The sequence below is a fragment of the Heterodontus francisci genome, chromosome 17 (genome assembly GCF_036365525.1).
Source record: "Heterodontus francisci isolate sHetFra1 chromosome 17, sHetFra1.hap1, whole genome shotgun sequence".
NCBI classification, from domain to species: Eukaryota; Metazoa; Chordata; class Chondrichthyes; order Heterodontiformes; family Heterodontidae; genus Heterodontus; species Heterodontus francisci.
The window spans coordinates 5,244,474-5,258,348 of record NC_090387.1 but is presented as its reverse complement, the minus strand read 5'-3'; the positions used below and the strand labels follow the sequence as shown (position 1 = coordinate 5,258,348).

The following is a 13,875-nucleotide window of genomic DNA, read 5'->3' as shown; positions in this document are numbered from 1 at the left end:
ACAATTATATGACTAGGATGGGAATAGAGGGATATGGGCCCCGGAAGTGCAGACGGTGTTAGTTTAGGCAGGCATCAAGATCGGCGCAGGCTTGGAGGGCCGAATGGCCTGTTCCTGTGCTGTACTGTTCTTTGTTCTTTGAAGCTCACACAAAATGGTGAATTATTTAAAATACAGTGAATCGATATCATATCCATAAAAATTCAGGGAAACCTACTTAATGTTGGTGACACGAGGTTGGTTTGGAACTTACTACCTGGCTGCTTTAATGAGTACCAAACTGGATTTAAATGGAGGAAAGAGCAGAAAAACTGCGGTTATGTTTGATGCACTCGCTGTCTGGGCTTTCACATGAAGGACAGATTCTTCAGGGTGAGGGAGTTCAATGCTGTCTCAGAGCTGCAATCTAGTAAGGGATCTGTGGCTTCAGGAGTTTGGATAAGGGCAGAGAGAAGCAACTTAAAATATGCTTGTTTGGGTTTGTGTGCTCGAAACAGCCCCATATGATAGTATTCTCATTTGAAGATATCCTTTCTTTCATGTTTTGTAGAATTATAAATTTTAAGAGGTAAATTAATTCATGAAAAGTTATTTTTCCCCACTCATATTTCAGTATAGTTTTACCTGGAGAGACCAGCAAGTTTGAAGTCGCACCTGTGTATAACAGTGTCCTTGATGGCTTGTATTTTGCTCTTTGCTTGTTCTTGCTAATTTTTGTTCACTGTGACAGATGGACAATTGTTAAACTCTGTATGTTTTTTCTCTACCTCTCTCTTTAACTGTCTAGAGTCGCTCCAGGCAGGAAGACCCTGAGCATGCGAGGCTAAAGCAGAAAGCAAAGGAGGTAAGGGAGACTGGAGATCTCTACGCTCGAACTTTCAGGACTTGGCTGATTTAATTTTTCATGTTCAAGTGCCTGTGTCACACTGGTAACAATTAGACTTGTGAGAAGTTGCCTTCATTTTTCACCACCCCCATTCCCCCACAATGTAATCCCAAGTAGTTTGAGTTCTTCCCATTTTCAAAGTCACTCATGGGAAGTTAACAATTCACAAACTGGTAACCTTATGGTGTAATAAAAGGTGATTAGAGAAATACAGCACTGAAACAGGCCCTTCGGCCCACCGAGTCTGTGCCGACCAAGAACCACCCATTTATACTAACCCTACAGTAATCCCATATTCCCTACCTACACTAGGGGCAATTTACAATGGCCAATTTACCTATCACCTGCAAGTCTTTGGCAGTGGGAGGAAACCGGAGCACCCGGCGAAAACCCACGCGGTCACAGGGAGAACTTGCAAACTCCGCACAGGCAGTACCCAGAACTGAACCCGGGTCCCTGGAGCTGTGAGGCTCCAACTAAAAAGGATGCATTGCTGGATCTGGTGCTGGGAAATGAAGTAGGCCAAGTGGACCAAGTGTCTATGGGGGAAGCACTTGGGTAAGATTGAACTTCATATCATAAGGTTTAGACTCATAAGACAGAAAAGCAAGGAACATTCTTTCAATATTGTTCTGTACTGGAGTTCGTAGTTTTACAAGAAGGATTATTTCATTTCATAATGCTTGAATCTTTGAAAATATTTTTGGGATCCATATATTGTGCATTCAAAGTTACTGAATTTACCCCCTGAGTTTTGGTTTACGTTCAAGTGAGTGTTTTGATGCTGCTTTGACATGACTTACTCTCAGGCGAGTCTGGCAGTGGATGTTGAGCGTAGGTTGCTGTTTTCACTGTTTTCACTGTTTGCTCATGATTGCAAAGGTGATGTCCTCTCCTAATTCAAAGCTGTCATAGTATTGAGGCTGTTAAGTTCCAGTTTCTAACCCATTGCGGCAGGCTCAATGACCTGGATGGCCTGCTCTTGTTCCTGTGTGTCTGTTCACTTTAGTCTGTTGCTTATGTGTTCAGAGTTGTGTCTAGCAATATAGGATCACAAAAACCATGCACTCTGTCTGGCCTGAATCCAAATCTAACCACCCCCCACCACCAATCGCCCACACTTATATCAATCAAATTTGCCCTAAATATTTTCTCTTAATTTGTGCCCTTACTGCCTCTTGGGATATATCCAGGACATTACTGCTGGAGTTCCTCAGGGTAGTGTCCTAGGCCCAATCAATTTCAGCTGATTCATCAGTGATCTTCCCTCCTTCATAAGGTTAGAATTGGGGATGTTTGCTGATGATTGTACAGCGTTCAGTACCATTTACAACTCTGCAGGTAATGGAGCAGTCTGTATCCACATGAAGCAGGACCTGGACAGCATTCAAATTTGGGCTGATAAGTGGCAAGTTAACATTTGTGCCACACAAGTGCCAGACAATGATCATCTCCAACAAGAGAGAGTCTGACTAGCTCCCTTTGACATTCAGTGGCATTACCACTGCTGAACTCCCCTCCTTCAACATCTCAGGGGTCAACATTGACGAGAAACTTAACTGGTCAAGCCACATAATACTATAGTTTCAAGAACAGGTGAGAGGCTGGGAATACTGTGGTGAGTAACTCACCTCCTGACTCCCCACAGCCTGTCTGCCTTCTACAAGGCACAAGTCAGGAGTGTGAAGAAATGCTGTCCACTTACTGGATGAGTTCAGCTCCAACAACACTGCAGAAGTTCAACATCATCAGGACAAAGCAACCTGCTTGATTGGCATCCCATCCTCCATGTTAAACATTCACTCCCTGCACCACCAGTGTACCGTGGCCACAGTGTGCATCATCTATAAGATGCACTGCAGCAACTTACCAGGGCTTCTTCAGCAGCACCTCCCAAATTCGTGACCTCTACCACCTGGAAGTACAAGGGCTTCAGACGCATGAAACATAGAAAATAGGAGCAGGAGTAGGCCATTTGGCCCTTCGAGCCTGCTCCGCCATTCATTATGATCATGGCTGATCATCCAACTCAGTAGCCTGTTCTGGCTTTTGCCCATACCTTTGATCCCTTTAGACCCAAGAACTATATCTAACTCCTTTTTGAAAACATTCAATGTTTTGGCCTCAACTGCTTTCTGTGGTAGAGAATTCCACATGCTCACCACTCGCTGGGTGAAGAAATTTCTCCTCATCTCAGTCCTGAAAGGTTTACCCTGTATCCTTAGACTATGACCCCTGGTTCTGGACTACCCCACCATCGGGAACATCCTTCCTGCATCTACCCTGTCAAGTCCTGTTAGAATTTTATAGGTTTCAATGAGATCCCCCCTCACTCTTCTGAACTCCAGCGAATATAATCCTAACCGACTCAATCTCTCCTCATACGTCAGTCCCGCCCTCCCAGGAATCAGTCTGGTAAACCTTTGCTGCACTCCCTCTGTAGCAAGAACATCCTTCCTCAGATAAGGAGACCAAAACTGCGCACGATATTCCAGGTGTGGCCTCACAAGGCCCTGTATAATTGCAGCAAGACATCCCTGCTCCTATACTCTCATCCTCTCGCTATGAAGGCCATTTGCCTTTTTTACTGCCTGTTGCACCTGCTTGCTTACCTTCAGCGACTGGTGTACGAGAACACCCAGGTCTTGCTGCGTATTCCCCTCTCTCAGTTTATAGCCGTTCAGATAATCTGCCTTCCTGTTTTTGCTACCAAAGTGGATAACTTCACATTTATCCACATTATACTGCATCTGCCATGCATTTGCCCACTCACTCAACCTGTCCAAATTACCCTGAAGCCTCTCTGCATCCTCCTCATAACTCACCCTCCCACCCAGTTTTGTGTCATCTGCAAATTTGGAGATATTCCATTTAGTTCCCTCATCTGAATATCAATGTATATTGTGAATAGCTGGGGTCCCAGCACCGATCCCTGCGGTATCCACCTAGTCACTGCCTGCCATTCAGAAAGAGACCTATTTATCCCTACACGTTTCCTGTCTGCCAACCAATTTTCTATTCATCGCAATACACTACCCCCAGTCCCATGCACTTTAATTTTACACGCTAATCTCTTATGTGGGACTTTGTCGAAAGCCTTCTGAAAGTCCAAATAAACCACATCCACTGGCTCCCCCTCATCAACTCTACTAGTTACATCCTCGAAGAATTCTAATAGATTTGTCAGGCATGATTTCCCTTTCGTAAATCCATGCTGACTCTGTCCGATTCTACCACTGTTCTCCAAGTGCTTTGCTATAAAATCTTTGATAATGGTCTCTAGAATTTTCCCCACTACTGACACCAGGCTGACTGGTCTATAATTCCCTGCTTTCTCTCTACCTCCCTTTTTAAATAGTGGGGTTACATTAGCTACCCTTCAATCTGTAGGAACTGTTCCAGAGTCTATAGAATCTTGGAAGATGACCACCAATGCATCCACTATTTCCACTATTGGGAACACCACCACCTGCAAGTTCGCCTCCAAGCCACACACTATCCTGACTTGGAAATAAATCACCATTCCTCCATTATCGCTGGGTCAAAATCATGCAACTCCTTCCTTAACAGCACTATGGGTGTAACTACCACATGGACTACAGCGATTCAAGATGACAGCTCACCAATACCTTCTCAAGGGCAATTTGGATGTACAATAAATGCTGGCCTTGCCGCTGAAGCCAACGTCCTGTGAGTGAATTAAAAAAAATCCTCACGTTCACTACCCCTTCTCAAGTAGTTCTGTCAAAACTGTCTCTGCCCCTTTCCTCACAAGTTTGAGCCCATGTCTCCTGTGCTGACTTTTCAGTTTCTCGATTCTATAACAGATCGCAAGTGCTTGATTAACAAGTACCCCCAGCCTTTCTCCTCTCCTGTTTAACCAACCACAGGCCCTTCACCCGCGTAGAGCTTATGCTATCTGAGCTCACTATCAATTTTGTTCCATTCTTCGATGTGTCCAGTGCTGCAGTCTCCTTGTTACAGTATGGTGATCAGAATTGTACCTAGTGTTCCATGTGTGTCTGTGCCAGTGACCAAAACTATACCCAGTGCTCCCGGTGTGTTTGTGGGTGCAGATTTATCATCACCTCCTGTGCTTCTGAGTAAGTATGCCAAGATTCAGTTCACTCCTTATTGCTGACACACACGTTGCTGTAGGTTTCAGTGAAATACCAATCTGTAATTTCAAATTCAAGACATGCATTTGTAATTTGGAGGGGTGAAGAAGGGCAAATAACAATTACAGAAAAAATATAACTTGCAAAACAAAAATACGTTCCTGAATTTAGTCTCTTTCTTATGATCCATTCCATTTTACTTTCTGCCTTAGAAATGGATTTTCAGAGAATCAGAGATATTTTGGACCAGAAGGCAGCCAGTCGACCATTGTGCTTCTGTGGGTTGCTGGTTCCACATTGGTGCTGTCTGATCTTATTCTGCCTTCTACTTGTTTTTTTTGTTTTTTTTATTTCCAAAATATACTTTATTCATAAAAATCTGTAAAAATTACATTCCCAAACAGTTTAAAACAGCATCAAGTCAAAAAATACAAACAGTGCAAAGATGATCAGTTTCCTTCAATACAATCATGAGTTGCCTCACAACCCTTCCATTTCATTGTCATGCCATATACATTTTTACATTTACAGCACACAAAATTTTCCCGATACAGTTCGAGGGGTTTCCCATGAACCCAGCCCCTCAGTTCAGCTTGGTGGGGGGACCTTACACTGTGGTCTTTCTCCATTGAGCCTTTGCTGCGGCTGCCCCAAGCTTTCGTGCGTCCCTCAGCACGTAGTCCTGGACCTTGCAATGTGCCAGTCTGCAACATTCGGTGGTGGACAATTCTTTGCGCTGGAAGACCAGCATGTTTCGGGCAGACCAAAGGGCGTCTTTAACCGAATTGATAGTCCTCCAGCAGCAGTTGATGTGTGTCTCGGTGTGCGTCCCTGGGAACAGCCCGTAGAGCACAGACTCCTGTGTTACAGAGCTGCATGGGATGAACCTCGACAAAAACCACTGCATCTCTTTCCACACCTGCTTTGCGAAGACGCATTCCAGGAGGAGGTGGGCAACCGTCTTTTCCCACCATAGCCACCGCGGGGGCATTGTGTGGAGGGGGCGAGACTTCGGGTGTGCATGAAGGATCTGACGGGGAGGGCCCTTCTCACCACCAGCCAAGCTACGTCTTGGTGCTTGTTTGAAAGTTCTGGTGATGAGGCATTCCGCCAAATGACTTTGACGGTCTGCTCGGGGAACCATCCGACAGGATCCACCGTCTCCTTTTCCCCTAGGGCCTTGAGGACATTCCGTGCAGACCACTGCCTGATGGACCGGTGGTCAAAGGTGTTTTCCCGCAGAAACTGTTCCACGAATGATAGGTGGTACGGCACGGCCCAACTGCATGGAGCGTTCCGCGGCAATGTGACCAGGTCCATCCTTCGCAACACCGGGGACAGATAGAATCTCAGCACGTAGTGACACTTGGAGTTTGCGTACTGGAGGTCTACACACAGCTTGATGCAGGCACACACGAAGGTGGTCATCAGGATGGGGGCTACGTTGGGTACATTTTTCCCGCCCTTATCCAGAGATTTGAACATCGTGTCCCTCCGGACCCGGTCCATTTTAGATCCGCAGATGAAGCGGAAAATGGCTCGGGTGACTGCCACGGTGCAGGAGTGGGGTATGGGCCAGACCTGTGCCACGTACAGCAACAACGTGAGCGCCTCGCACCTGATGACCAGGTTCTTACCCACAATGGAGGGAGATTGCTGCCCCCACATGCTCAACTTTTGCTGTACTTTGGCTACGCGCTCCTCCCAGGTTTTGGTGCACGCCCCGGCCCTTCCGAACCATATCCCCAGCACCTTCAGGTAATCTGACCTGACGGTGAAGGGGACAAAGGATCAGTCAGCCCAGTTCCCAAAGAACATGGCCTCGCTCTTACCGTGGTTTACTTTGGCTCCCGAGGCCAGTTCGAACTGGTCGCAGATGCTCATCAGTCTGCGAACGGACAGCGGATCCGAGCAGAAGACGGCGACGTCATCCACGTACAGGGAGGTTTTAACCTGAGTGCCTCCACTGTCTGGGATTGTCACCCCTCTTATGCTCGCATCCTTCCTAATAGACTCGGCAAAGGGTTCAATACAGCAAACAAACAAGACCGGGGAGAGAGGACAGCTCTGTCTGACTCCAGATTTGATATGGAAACTTTCCGATTCCCACCCATTGATTGAGACTGCGCTACTGATGTTTGTGTCGAGCAGTTGGATCCAATTGCAGATTCCCTCCCCAAACCCCATTTTCGAAAGCACGTCCATCATGTAGGTGTGCGATATCCTGTCAAAAGCCTTCTCCTGGTCCAGGCTAATGAGGCAGGTGTCCACCCTCCTGTCCCGTACGTAGGCGATCCTATCCCTGAGTAGCACGAGACTATCAGAGATCTTCCTGCCGGGTACAGTACAGGTCTGATCGGGGTGAATCACCAACTCCAGAGCAGACTTGACTCGACTGGCTATGACTTTGGACAGAATCAGTCTGCCTTCTACTTATGCTTCAGTTGTACATTAATTCCCTCTTACATGTTGTGATTGATTCAGCTTCAATAGCCACTTATGATAAATATGTCCCACATTTGAATAATGCTGGGCTTGAAAATATTCTTCTATAGCTTTTAAAAAAGGAATTTATCGCAGACGGTTGTAGCTGGAGAGAGTTCATGTTCCTGTTACTAAAATCCACAAAGGGTTTCCAGTGTTTCCAAATCTTTTCAACAACCTGATACTGAAGACATTTCTCTAACAAAAGACTGGAGAACTAATTGAAGCCAGTGAAATGTGGCAGAGCAGTCTGCTGCAGTGACAGCTGCTGCTGGTGTTGAGGCATAGCCTGAAACTTTTACTTTGTCCGAGAGGTTTGAAGAGTATAGTTCAGCATCTTAAAGGGGATAGCTCTTTCTTTCCTGATTTCTTCAATACAGTTCCTGGTCCCCCTTGCAGCTCTGACTCTAGCTGTGTTACAGGTCCGCAGGCACCAAGCAGTCTTTAGTGGTCATTCTTCAAATGTGGCCCTTCGCAGGTACTGGCTGGTTATTCATCAGAACAGGAGGAGGCCATTCAGCCCCTTGAGCTTGTTCTGTCATTCAGTTATATCATGGCTGATCTGTATCTCAATTCCATTTACCCACTTGTTTCCATAATCCTTAATATCCTTGCCTAGCAAACTCAGTTTTGAAATTTTCAGTTGACCCCAACCTTAATCGGGTTTTGGCAGAGAGCAACTGGTTTCCGCTCCCCTTTGTGTGAAGAAGTGCTTCCCGACATCCCCACTGAACGGCCTGGCTCTAATTTTAAAGTTATGTCCCTTTGTTCTGGACTCTTCCAGCAGAGGAAATAGTTTCTCTCCATCTTTTTTTTATCCATTTATGGTATGTGGGCATTGCTGGCAAGGCCAGCATTTATTGCCCACCCCTAAACAAAAAAATCCCTATCAAATCCCTCAATCATCTTAAACGTCTCGATTAGATCGCCGCATAACCTATATTTAAGGAAATACATGTCTAGTCTTTGCAACCCATCCTCATAATTTACATCTTTTAGCCCCAGTATCAATATATCCTTCCTGGGGTTTGATGTCCAAATCCAACATGAGCAAAGCTTTATATAGCTGTTGAATAACTTCCAACCCTTTGTATTCCGATCTCCTTGAGATAAAAGCCAATATTCCATTGGCCTTCTAAATTATTTTTCCACTGTGAAGGGCAGCTGAGCTGAGCTTGACCTCACCTGTCGAGGTTTGAAGCTTGGCTGAACCCCTTGCCAAACCAGCAAGTATTCCCGTCAAAGTAACACTGCCTCCCATCAGGAGCAGGAGCCCGAGCCCTTGTAAATGTACCCCCACCCTTCCCATAGCCATGGGTCTGAGGCCAACTGTAGCCGTGGCTGAGTTAGCACAAACCAGAAATTGCAACTGGGCACTTCTGGTCTGTGGCTTGGCCATGCCGGGTAAAGACCTCAGGGTATGACAGCATTGTGGTTGTTACTGGACTGGTAATCCAGAGGCCTGGACTAATGATCCGGAGACGTGAGTTCAAATCCTACCACAGCAGCTGGGGAACTTAAATTCAGTTAATTAAATAAATCTGGAATAAAAAGCTAGTCTCAGTAATTAATGATGACCATGAAACTACTGGATTGTCGTAAATGGCCATCTGTTTCACTAATGTCCTTTAGGGAAGAAAATCTGCCGTCCTTGCCCAGTCTGGCATACGTGTAACTCCAGAAACAGAGCAACATGGCTGAGTCTTAACTGTTCTCTGAAATGGCCTAGCAAGCCACTCCGTCGTTTCAAACTGCTATGAAGAAGTCTAAAGAATAAAACCAGACAGACCATCCAGCATTGACCTAGGCACTGGACAGAACATCAGCCTTCATTGTCACTGGGTCAAAATCCTGGGACATCTGTTCGAGGGGAATTAGGGATGGAAATTAAATGCTAGTCTTGCCAACGATGCCCACATCCCATGAACGAATTAAAAAAAAAGTCTTTACCCACTCTGTGATTGGGGAATCTCTGGGAACATTGTTTCAATGCAGTACAAAATTAACTTCAAACAAAAAATGCAATGACTTAGAAATATATAAAAGCCATTAACGCTCGTGCTGTCTGGACATAAAATGGCACTGTGCAGGAATTCCCTTGGGATTGGAAATGCCAAATGGGGACTTTTTACTTGGTGGGGGGGGGGGGGGGGAATAATTCATATTTTCTTGTCATTAATCCAGTCTTTAGCCTATTTTTAGAGAGGACATTTCTATATTGTATGTAAACTACTCACCTCCTTTTCTCCGTTGCACTTGTGTTTTCAGTGTTTTCTTCCTGACTTCCACATAATTTTTTTAATTCCTTCTCGCTAACTTGAAGGATACTTTCTGCTCCTCAAGTAGCAGTCAGGACAATAGATTCAAATGTTAGGGGCCCTTGCTAGAGATAACTGTTACCAAGTGTAGATTGAAACACTGCAGATGCAGGACAATAATATTCTGTGACAGTGTGTCTCTCTTCTTCCCAACAGTGCCCCAATTAAATTCATCAATTACAATCTCAGCAAAGTATCCCCTCACTGTACCAGTATGACACTGGCTGTCCTCTTATCAATTAATACCCAACGTGCTGTGAGCTGGGCCGGGATTTATGCTGGTGGCGGGGTTTTGTTGTCCGGAAAAAGCGACGCCAAGATCCCTGTATTGCTTCTTCTGCGAAAGAGCCGCCGAATCTAGTGCCACTCAGGCACTTAAGTGAACAGTGGCGGGCCTTCCACAGGATCAAGGACCCCATCGACAGAAGTCCCATCCTTGGAGAGATGCTGGCCAATCACAGGCTGGCAGCTCTTCCACTGAGCAGCGCCACTGTGGAGACTGTGGCTACTGCCAGAGGAGCACCTACTGGAGCCCCAGTAGTGGCGCTGGACCCAGGCCACAGGTTGGTCAAGGTGGGAGGGGTCTTGTGGGGTGGTGGTCGCAGAGGAGTGGGGGCTGAAGGTGGGGTTTGGTAGCAAGGGCAGGGGGGTGGCTCTTAGCCCCGCTCCCCCCAAGCCAGGAAGCAGCCCGCATGCCTTTTCATGCCGTGCTTCCTATGTGGCAACAGGGCCGCCCGCTGCATGACTAATTGTGACAGTGGGATGTGGCCCTTAATTGGGGTTAATTACCCAGTTAAAGGCCTTAGTTAGCGGTGGGCCAGGAAGGCTGTTCACAGCCTTCCTGTCCCGGACTAAATTTTGCTGGAGGCTGGATGGTGGCGGGAACACCTCCTCCCTCCCCCGTCACATCCCACCGGATTTTATGCTCTCCCTGCCTCCAAACCTGCCACGGGGGAGAGTATAAAATTCCTTCTCTGAAGTCAATTTGGAACTGGATTGAGACAGTCACTTTTCATAGAAGTGATGTCAGGTTTTAGGCTAATAACTCCAGGGTTCAGACACAAGGCTAGTCACTAGCATCAAGTGTTGGGCACCTGTTCAGATGTTTGGTCACAATGATGCAGCATTAGATCCCCATTCCAAGCATCCATTCACTGATAGCAAAGTTAGACACTCGTTCTAAACTCAGTTACTCATGGTAGAACTTCAGTCCCGTGTTTACAGCATCCCAGTCATTAACAGAGTGTTGGGTCCCACTTCAGAGCACCCATGCAATGATACTGGAGCATTGGATTCCCCATACACTAACAGTAGATCCACATAGTGAACATGCAAAGAGCCCAGCCTGATCACTCTTCAGGAAAATATTGTGTGGCCATGCTTAAGAAAACAACTGGACGAAACTAGCTTCCAAGGTGAAATTGGATGCGAGGCAAACACTTTGCTGTAGACCCCATATGAATTCCATGTGTCAAACTTAGAAATTGGAATTCTATTCTAGTCTTCCCTAAAATAAAGTGAGAAAAATTTCTCTTCCTTTAGACTGAAGTGAAAGAACTATTAATGCCCAGTCCAATGTGATAGAATGATATTGCCTTTAGTACAATAGGACGTTTTAAAATGTAATCTATAGATCATAATGGAGAATGTCTGGCTGGAATGGAGCCCCCTATTGTTCAGCCATATTGTGCACATTGATGACTTATTTAAATCACAGCTGATCTGAACGTCAGTGATTTGTCACACCTCAAGAAGAATGATCTCTTTGGAGTGGCCCAGCAGAAATTGTTTTTTTTTAAGTTCTCTTTCTCTCTCTTTACTCTTTGGTCTCTGCAGAAAGAAGCTTTGTTTGAGAGAATTAGCTTAAATAATATCTTCATACTAAGAGATCTGCGTTGTCCAATATATTGTATTAGTGCCAGCCACAAGTGGCTCATTGGAATCCAGATGTGGCTAATTATATTTCTGATTAGCAAATAAATGAGTAATAGATAGTCATTGGGCATGTGATCTTGATGCTTATATTTTCACATGGTATGCATGTCAACTTTAACCTTTTGTGCATTTCTTAGTAAATGGTAAGAAGAAATGCAATGTGTGTGTGTTTTTTGATTGTTGAGTTTTTTACTTCCATGGTGTTGCCTCAATGGTAGTAAGTTTTTTTTCAGTAAATATACACACATTGTGCGTAAGGCATTTTCTACTAAAATTAGCACATGGGACTAAAATGGTGCCAGTATAGCCTCACCTGTAACTCAGCAATGTGTTTGGGTTGATACTGCCATAGGAACATCACACATGAGCCAATTGCCATTCAATGTGTGATCCACTTCTTATTTGCTCTTCATTTATCACCTCAATTTATTCCCACATGTAAACACCAGTACCTCAACCTACATTATCTGGCATAAATGTAGTGAAGATGGATTGTTTTGGCAAATTGCACAATGAGGTGAATAGTTTCTTGGCAATAAAAGTGCTAGGTCTGAGAAATATTGTTTGGCCGGCATTTATTGATATTAGCCTGATGATCACAATGGTTTTTAACCTGGTCCTGTATCCCCACGTGTATAAGATACACTTAATCGAACACAACCCAAGTTTGGAAAGGCTGGCAGTTTAACTGTACAAAAATAAAAGCAAAATACTGCAGATGCTGGAAATGTGAAATAAAAACAAGAAGTGCTGGAAATACTCAGGTCTGGCAGCATCTGTGGAGAGAGAAGCAGAGTTAACATTTCAGTCTGTGGCCTTTTATCAGAACTGGAAATGGTTAGAAAAGAATTAGGTTTTCAGCAAGTGAAGGAGAGGCGGGTGGGGGAGAGAACAAAGGGGAAGGTGTTTGATAGGGCAGAGGGCAGGAGAGATTTTGTTATTTAATCTCTCCTTCAATATTTGGCATATGTGCCAATCTGCTTCAGTAAATATCTGTTTCTCCCAGTAGTCAAACTCCCTGCCTTTGCTGTTCATCTTTCTTTCAGCTTGGCACACTTGGTAGTACTGTCATCCCTGAGGCAGAAGTTCACAACTTCAAGCCCATGTCATGGATTAGAGCAAGTAATGCAGGCTGGCATTTCAGTGAAGTAATGAGAAAGTGCTGCAATTAGGGTAGAAGCAGGCCATGTCCTATAGATGGTCCAAGGTTTAAAGCTCTGCTGTGAGTCCGAGAATGCGGAGGGTGCGCCTCAGCTCGAGAGAGCAGGCACTGAACTTTATTGAATTGGCGTCGTCGGCAAGTAGATGATGGAGGGAATAGAACCTAATGGCCTAAGGTTTGCCAGTTTGAGCTGTGGGAAGTTAGAGGACTTAATGTCCAACACGCAGTATGATCGAATAGCAACAGCCTTGTTAATGGAGTTAATGGTATTAATGGAGAGAGGTAGGATTGGACGTCAGGAGTGGCTATCTGTTATATCACTGTGCACCCAGGGAACTCGTCCCATGTGTCATCTTCCAGTCACAAAGAACAGTACAGCACAGGAACAGGCCATTCGGCCCTCCAAGCCTGCGCTGATCTTGATGCCTGCCTAAACTAAAACCTTCTGCACTTCTGGGGACTGTATCCCTCTATTCCCATCCTATTCATGAATTTGTCAAGATGCCTCTTAAACGTCGCTGTTGTACCTGCTTCCACCACCTCCCCTGGCAGCAAGTTCCAGGCACTCACCACCCTCTGTGTAAAGAACTTGCCTCACACATCCCCTCTAAACTTTGCCCCTCTCACCTTAAACCTATGTCCCCTAGTAACTGACTCTTCCACCCTGGGAAAAAGCTTCTGACTATCCACTCTGTCCATGCCGCTCACTGTGTTTATTCTTGGATGTATTATAGACATACAATGTGGAGGTGCTCCAGGCACCGGTTCGCAGCCTTTTTTTTTGGTGTGTCTCATGTTCATGATGTGCAGTTTATGTATTTGTGTCTGGCAGATTGGCAGCTTCTTGCAAATCTTGTCTCACTTATCCTTTGTTCTTTGCCACCTGTCTAATTGACTTTCTGCTTTTGTGATCTTTAGTCCAACATAGTTATTATGTTAGTAATCTGCAGATGCTGCAGTTTCTGAGACGTG

The 13,875-nt window shown here is 45.3% G+C and overlaps 1 protein-coding gene across 6 annotated transcripts in view; it reads left to right on the top strand.

Annotated features, from left to right (window-relative positions):
- Positions 1–13,875, top strand: part of LOC137378690 (transcription initiation factor TFIID subunit 4-like) — a 459,938-nt gene that overhangs the window by 198,663 nt on the left and 247,400 nt on the right. For all 6 annotated transcript variants that reach the window (XM_068049031.1, XM_068049028.1, XM_068049032.1 and 3 more), the window contains one exon: positions 788–844. In XM_068049031.1, coding sequence (XP_067905132.1) covers positions 788–844 — 57 coding nt within the window. The remainder of the gene's footprint in view (positions 1–787; positions 845–13,875) is intronic.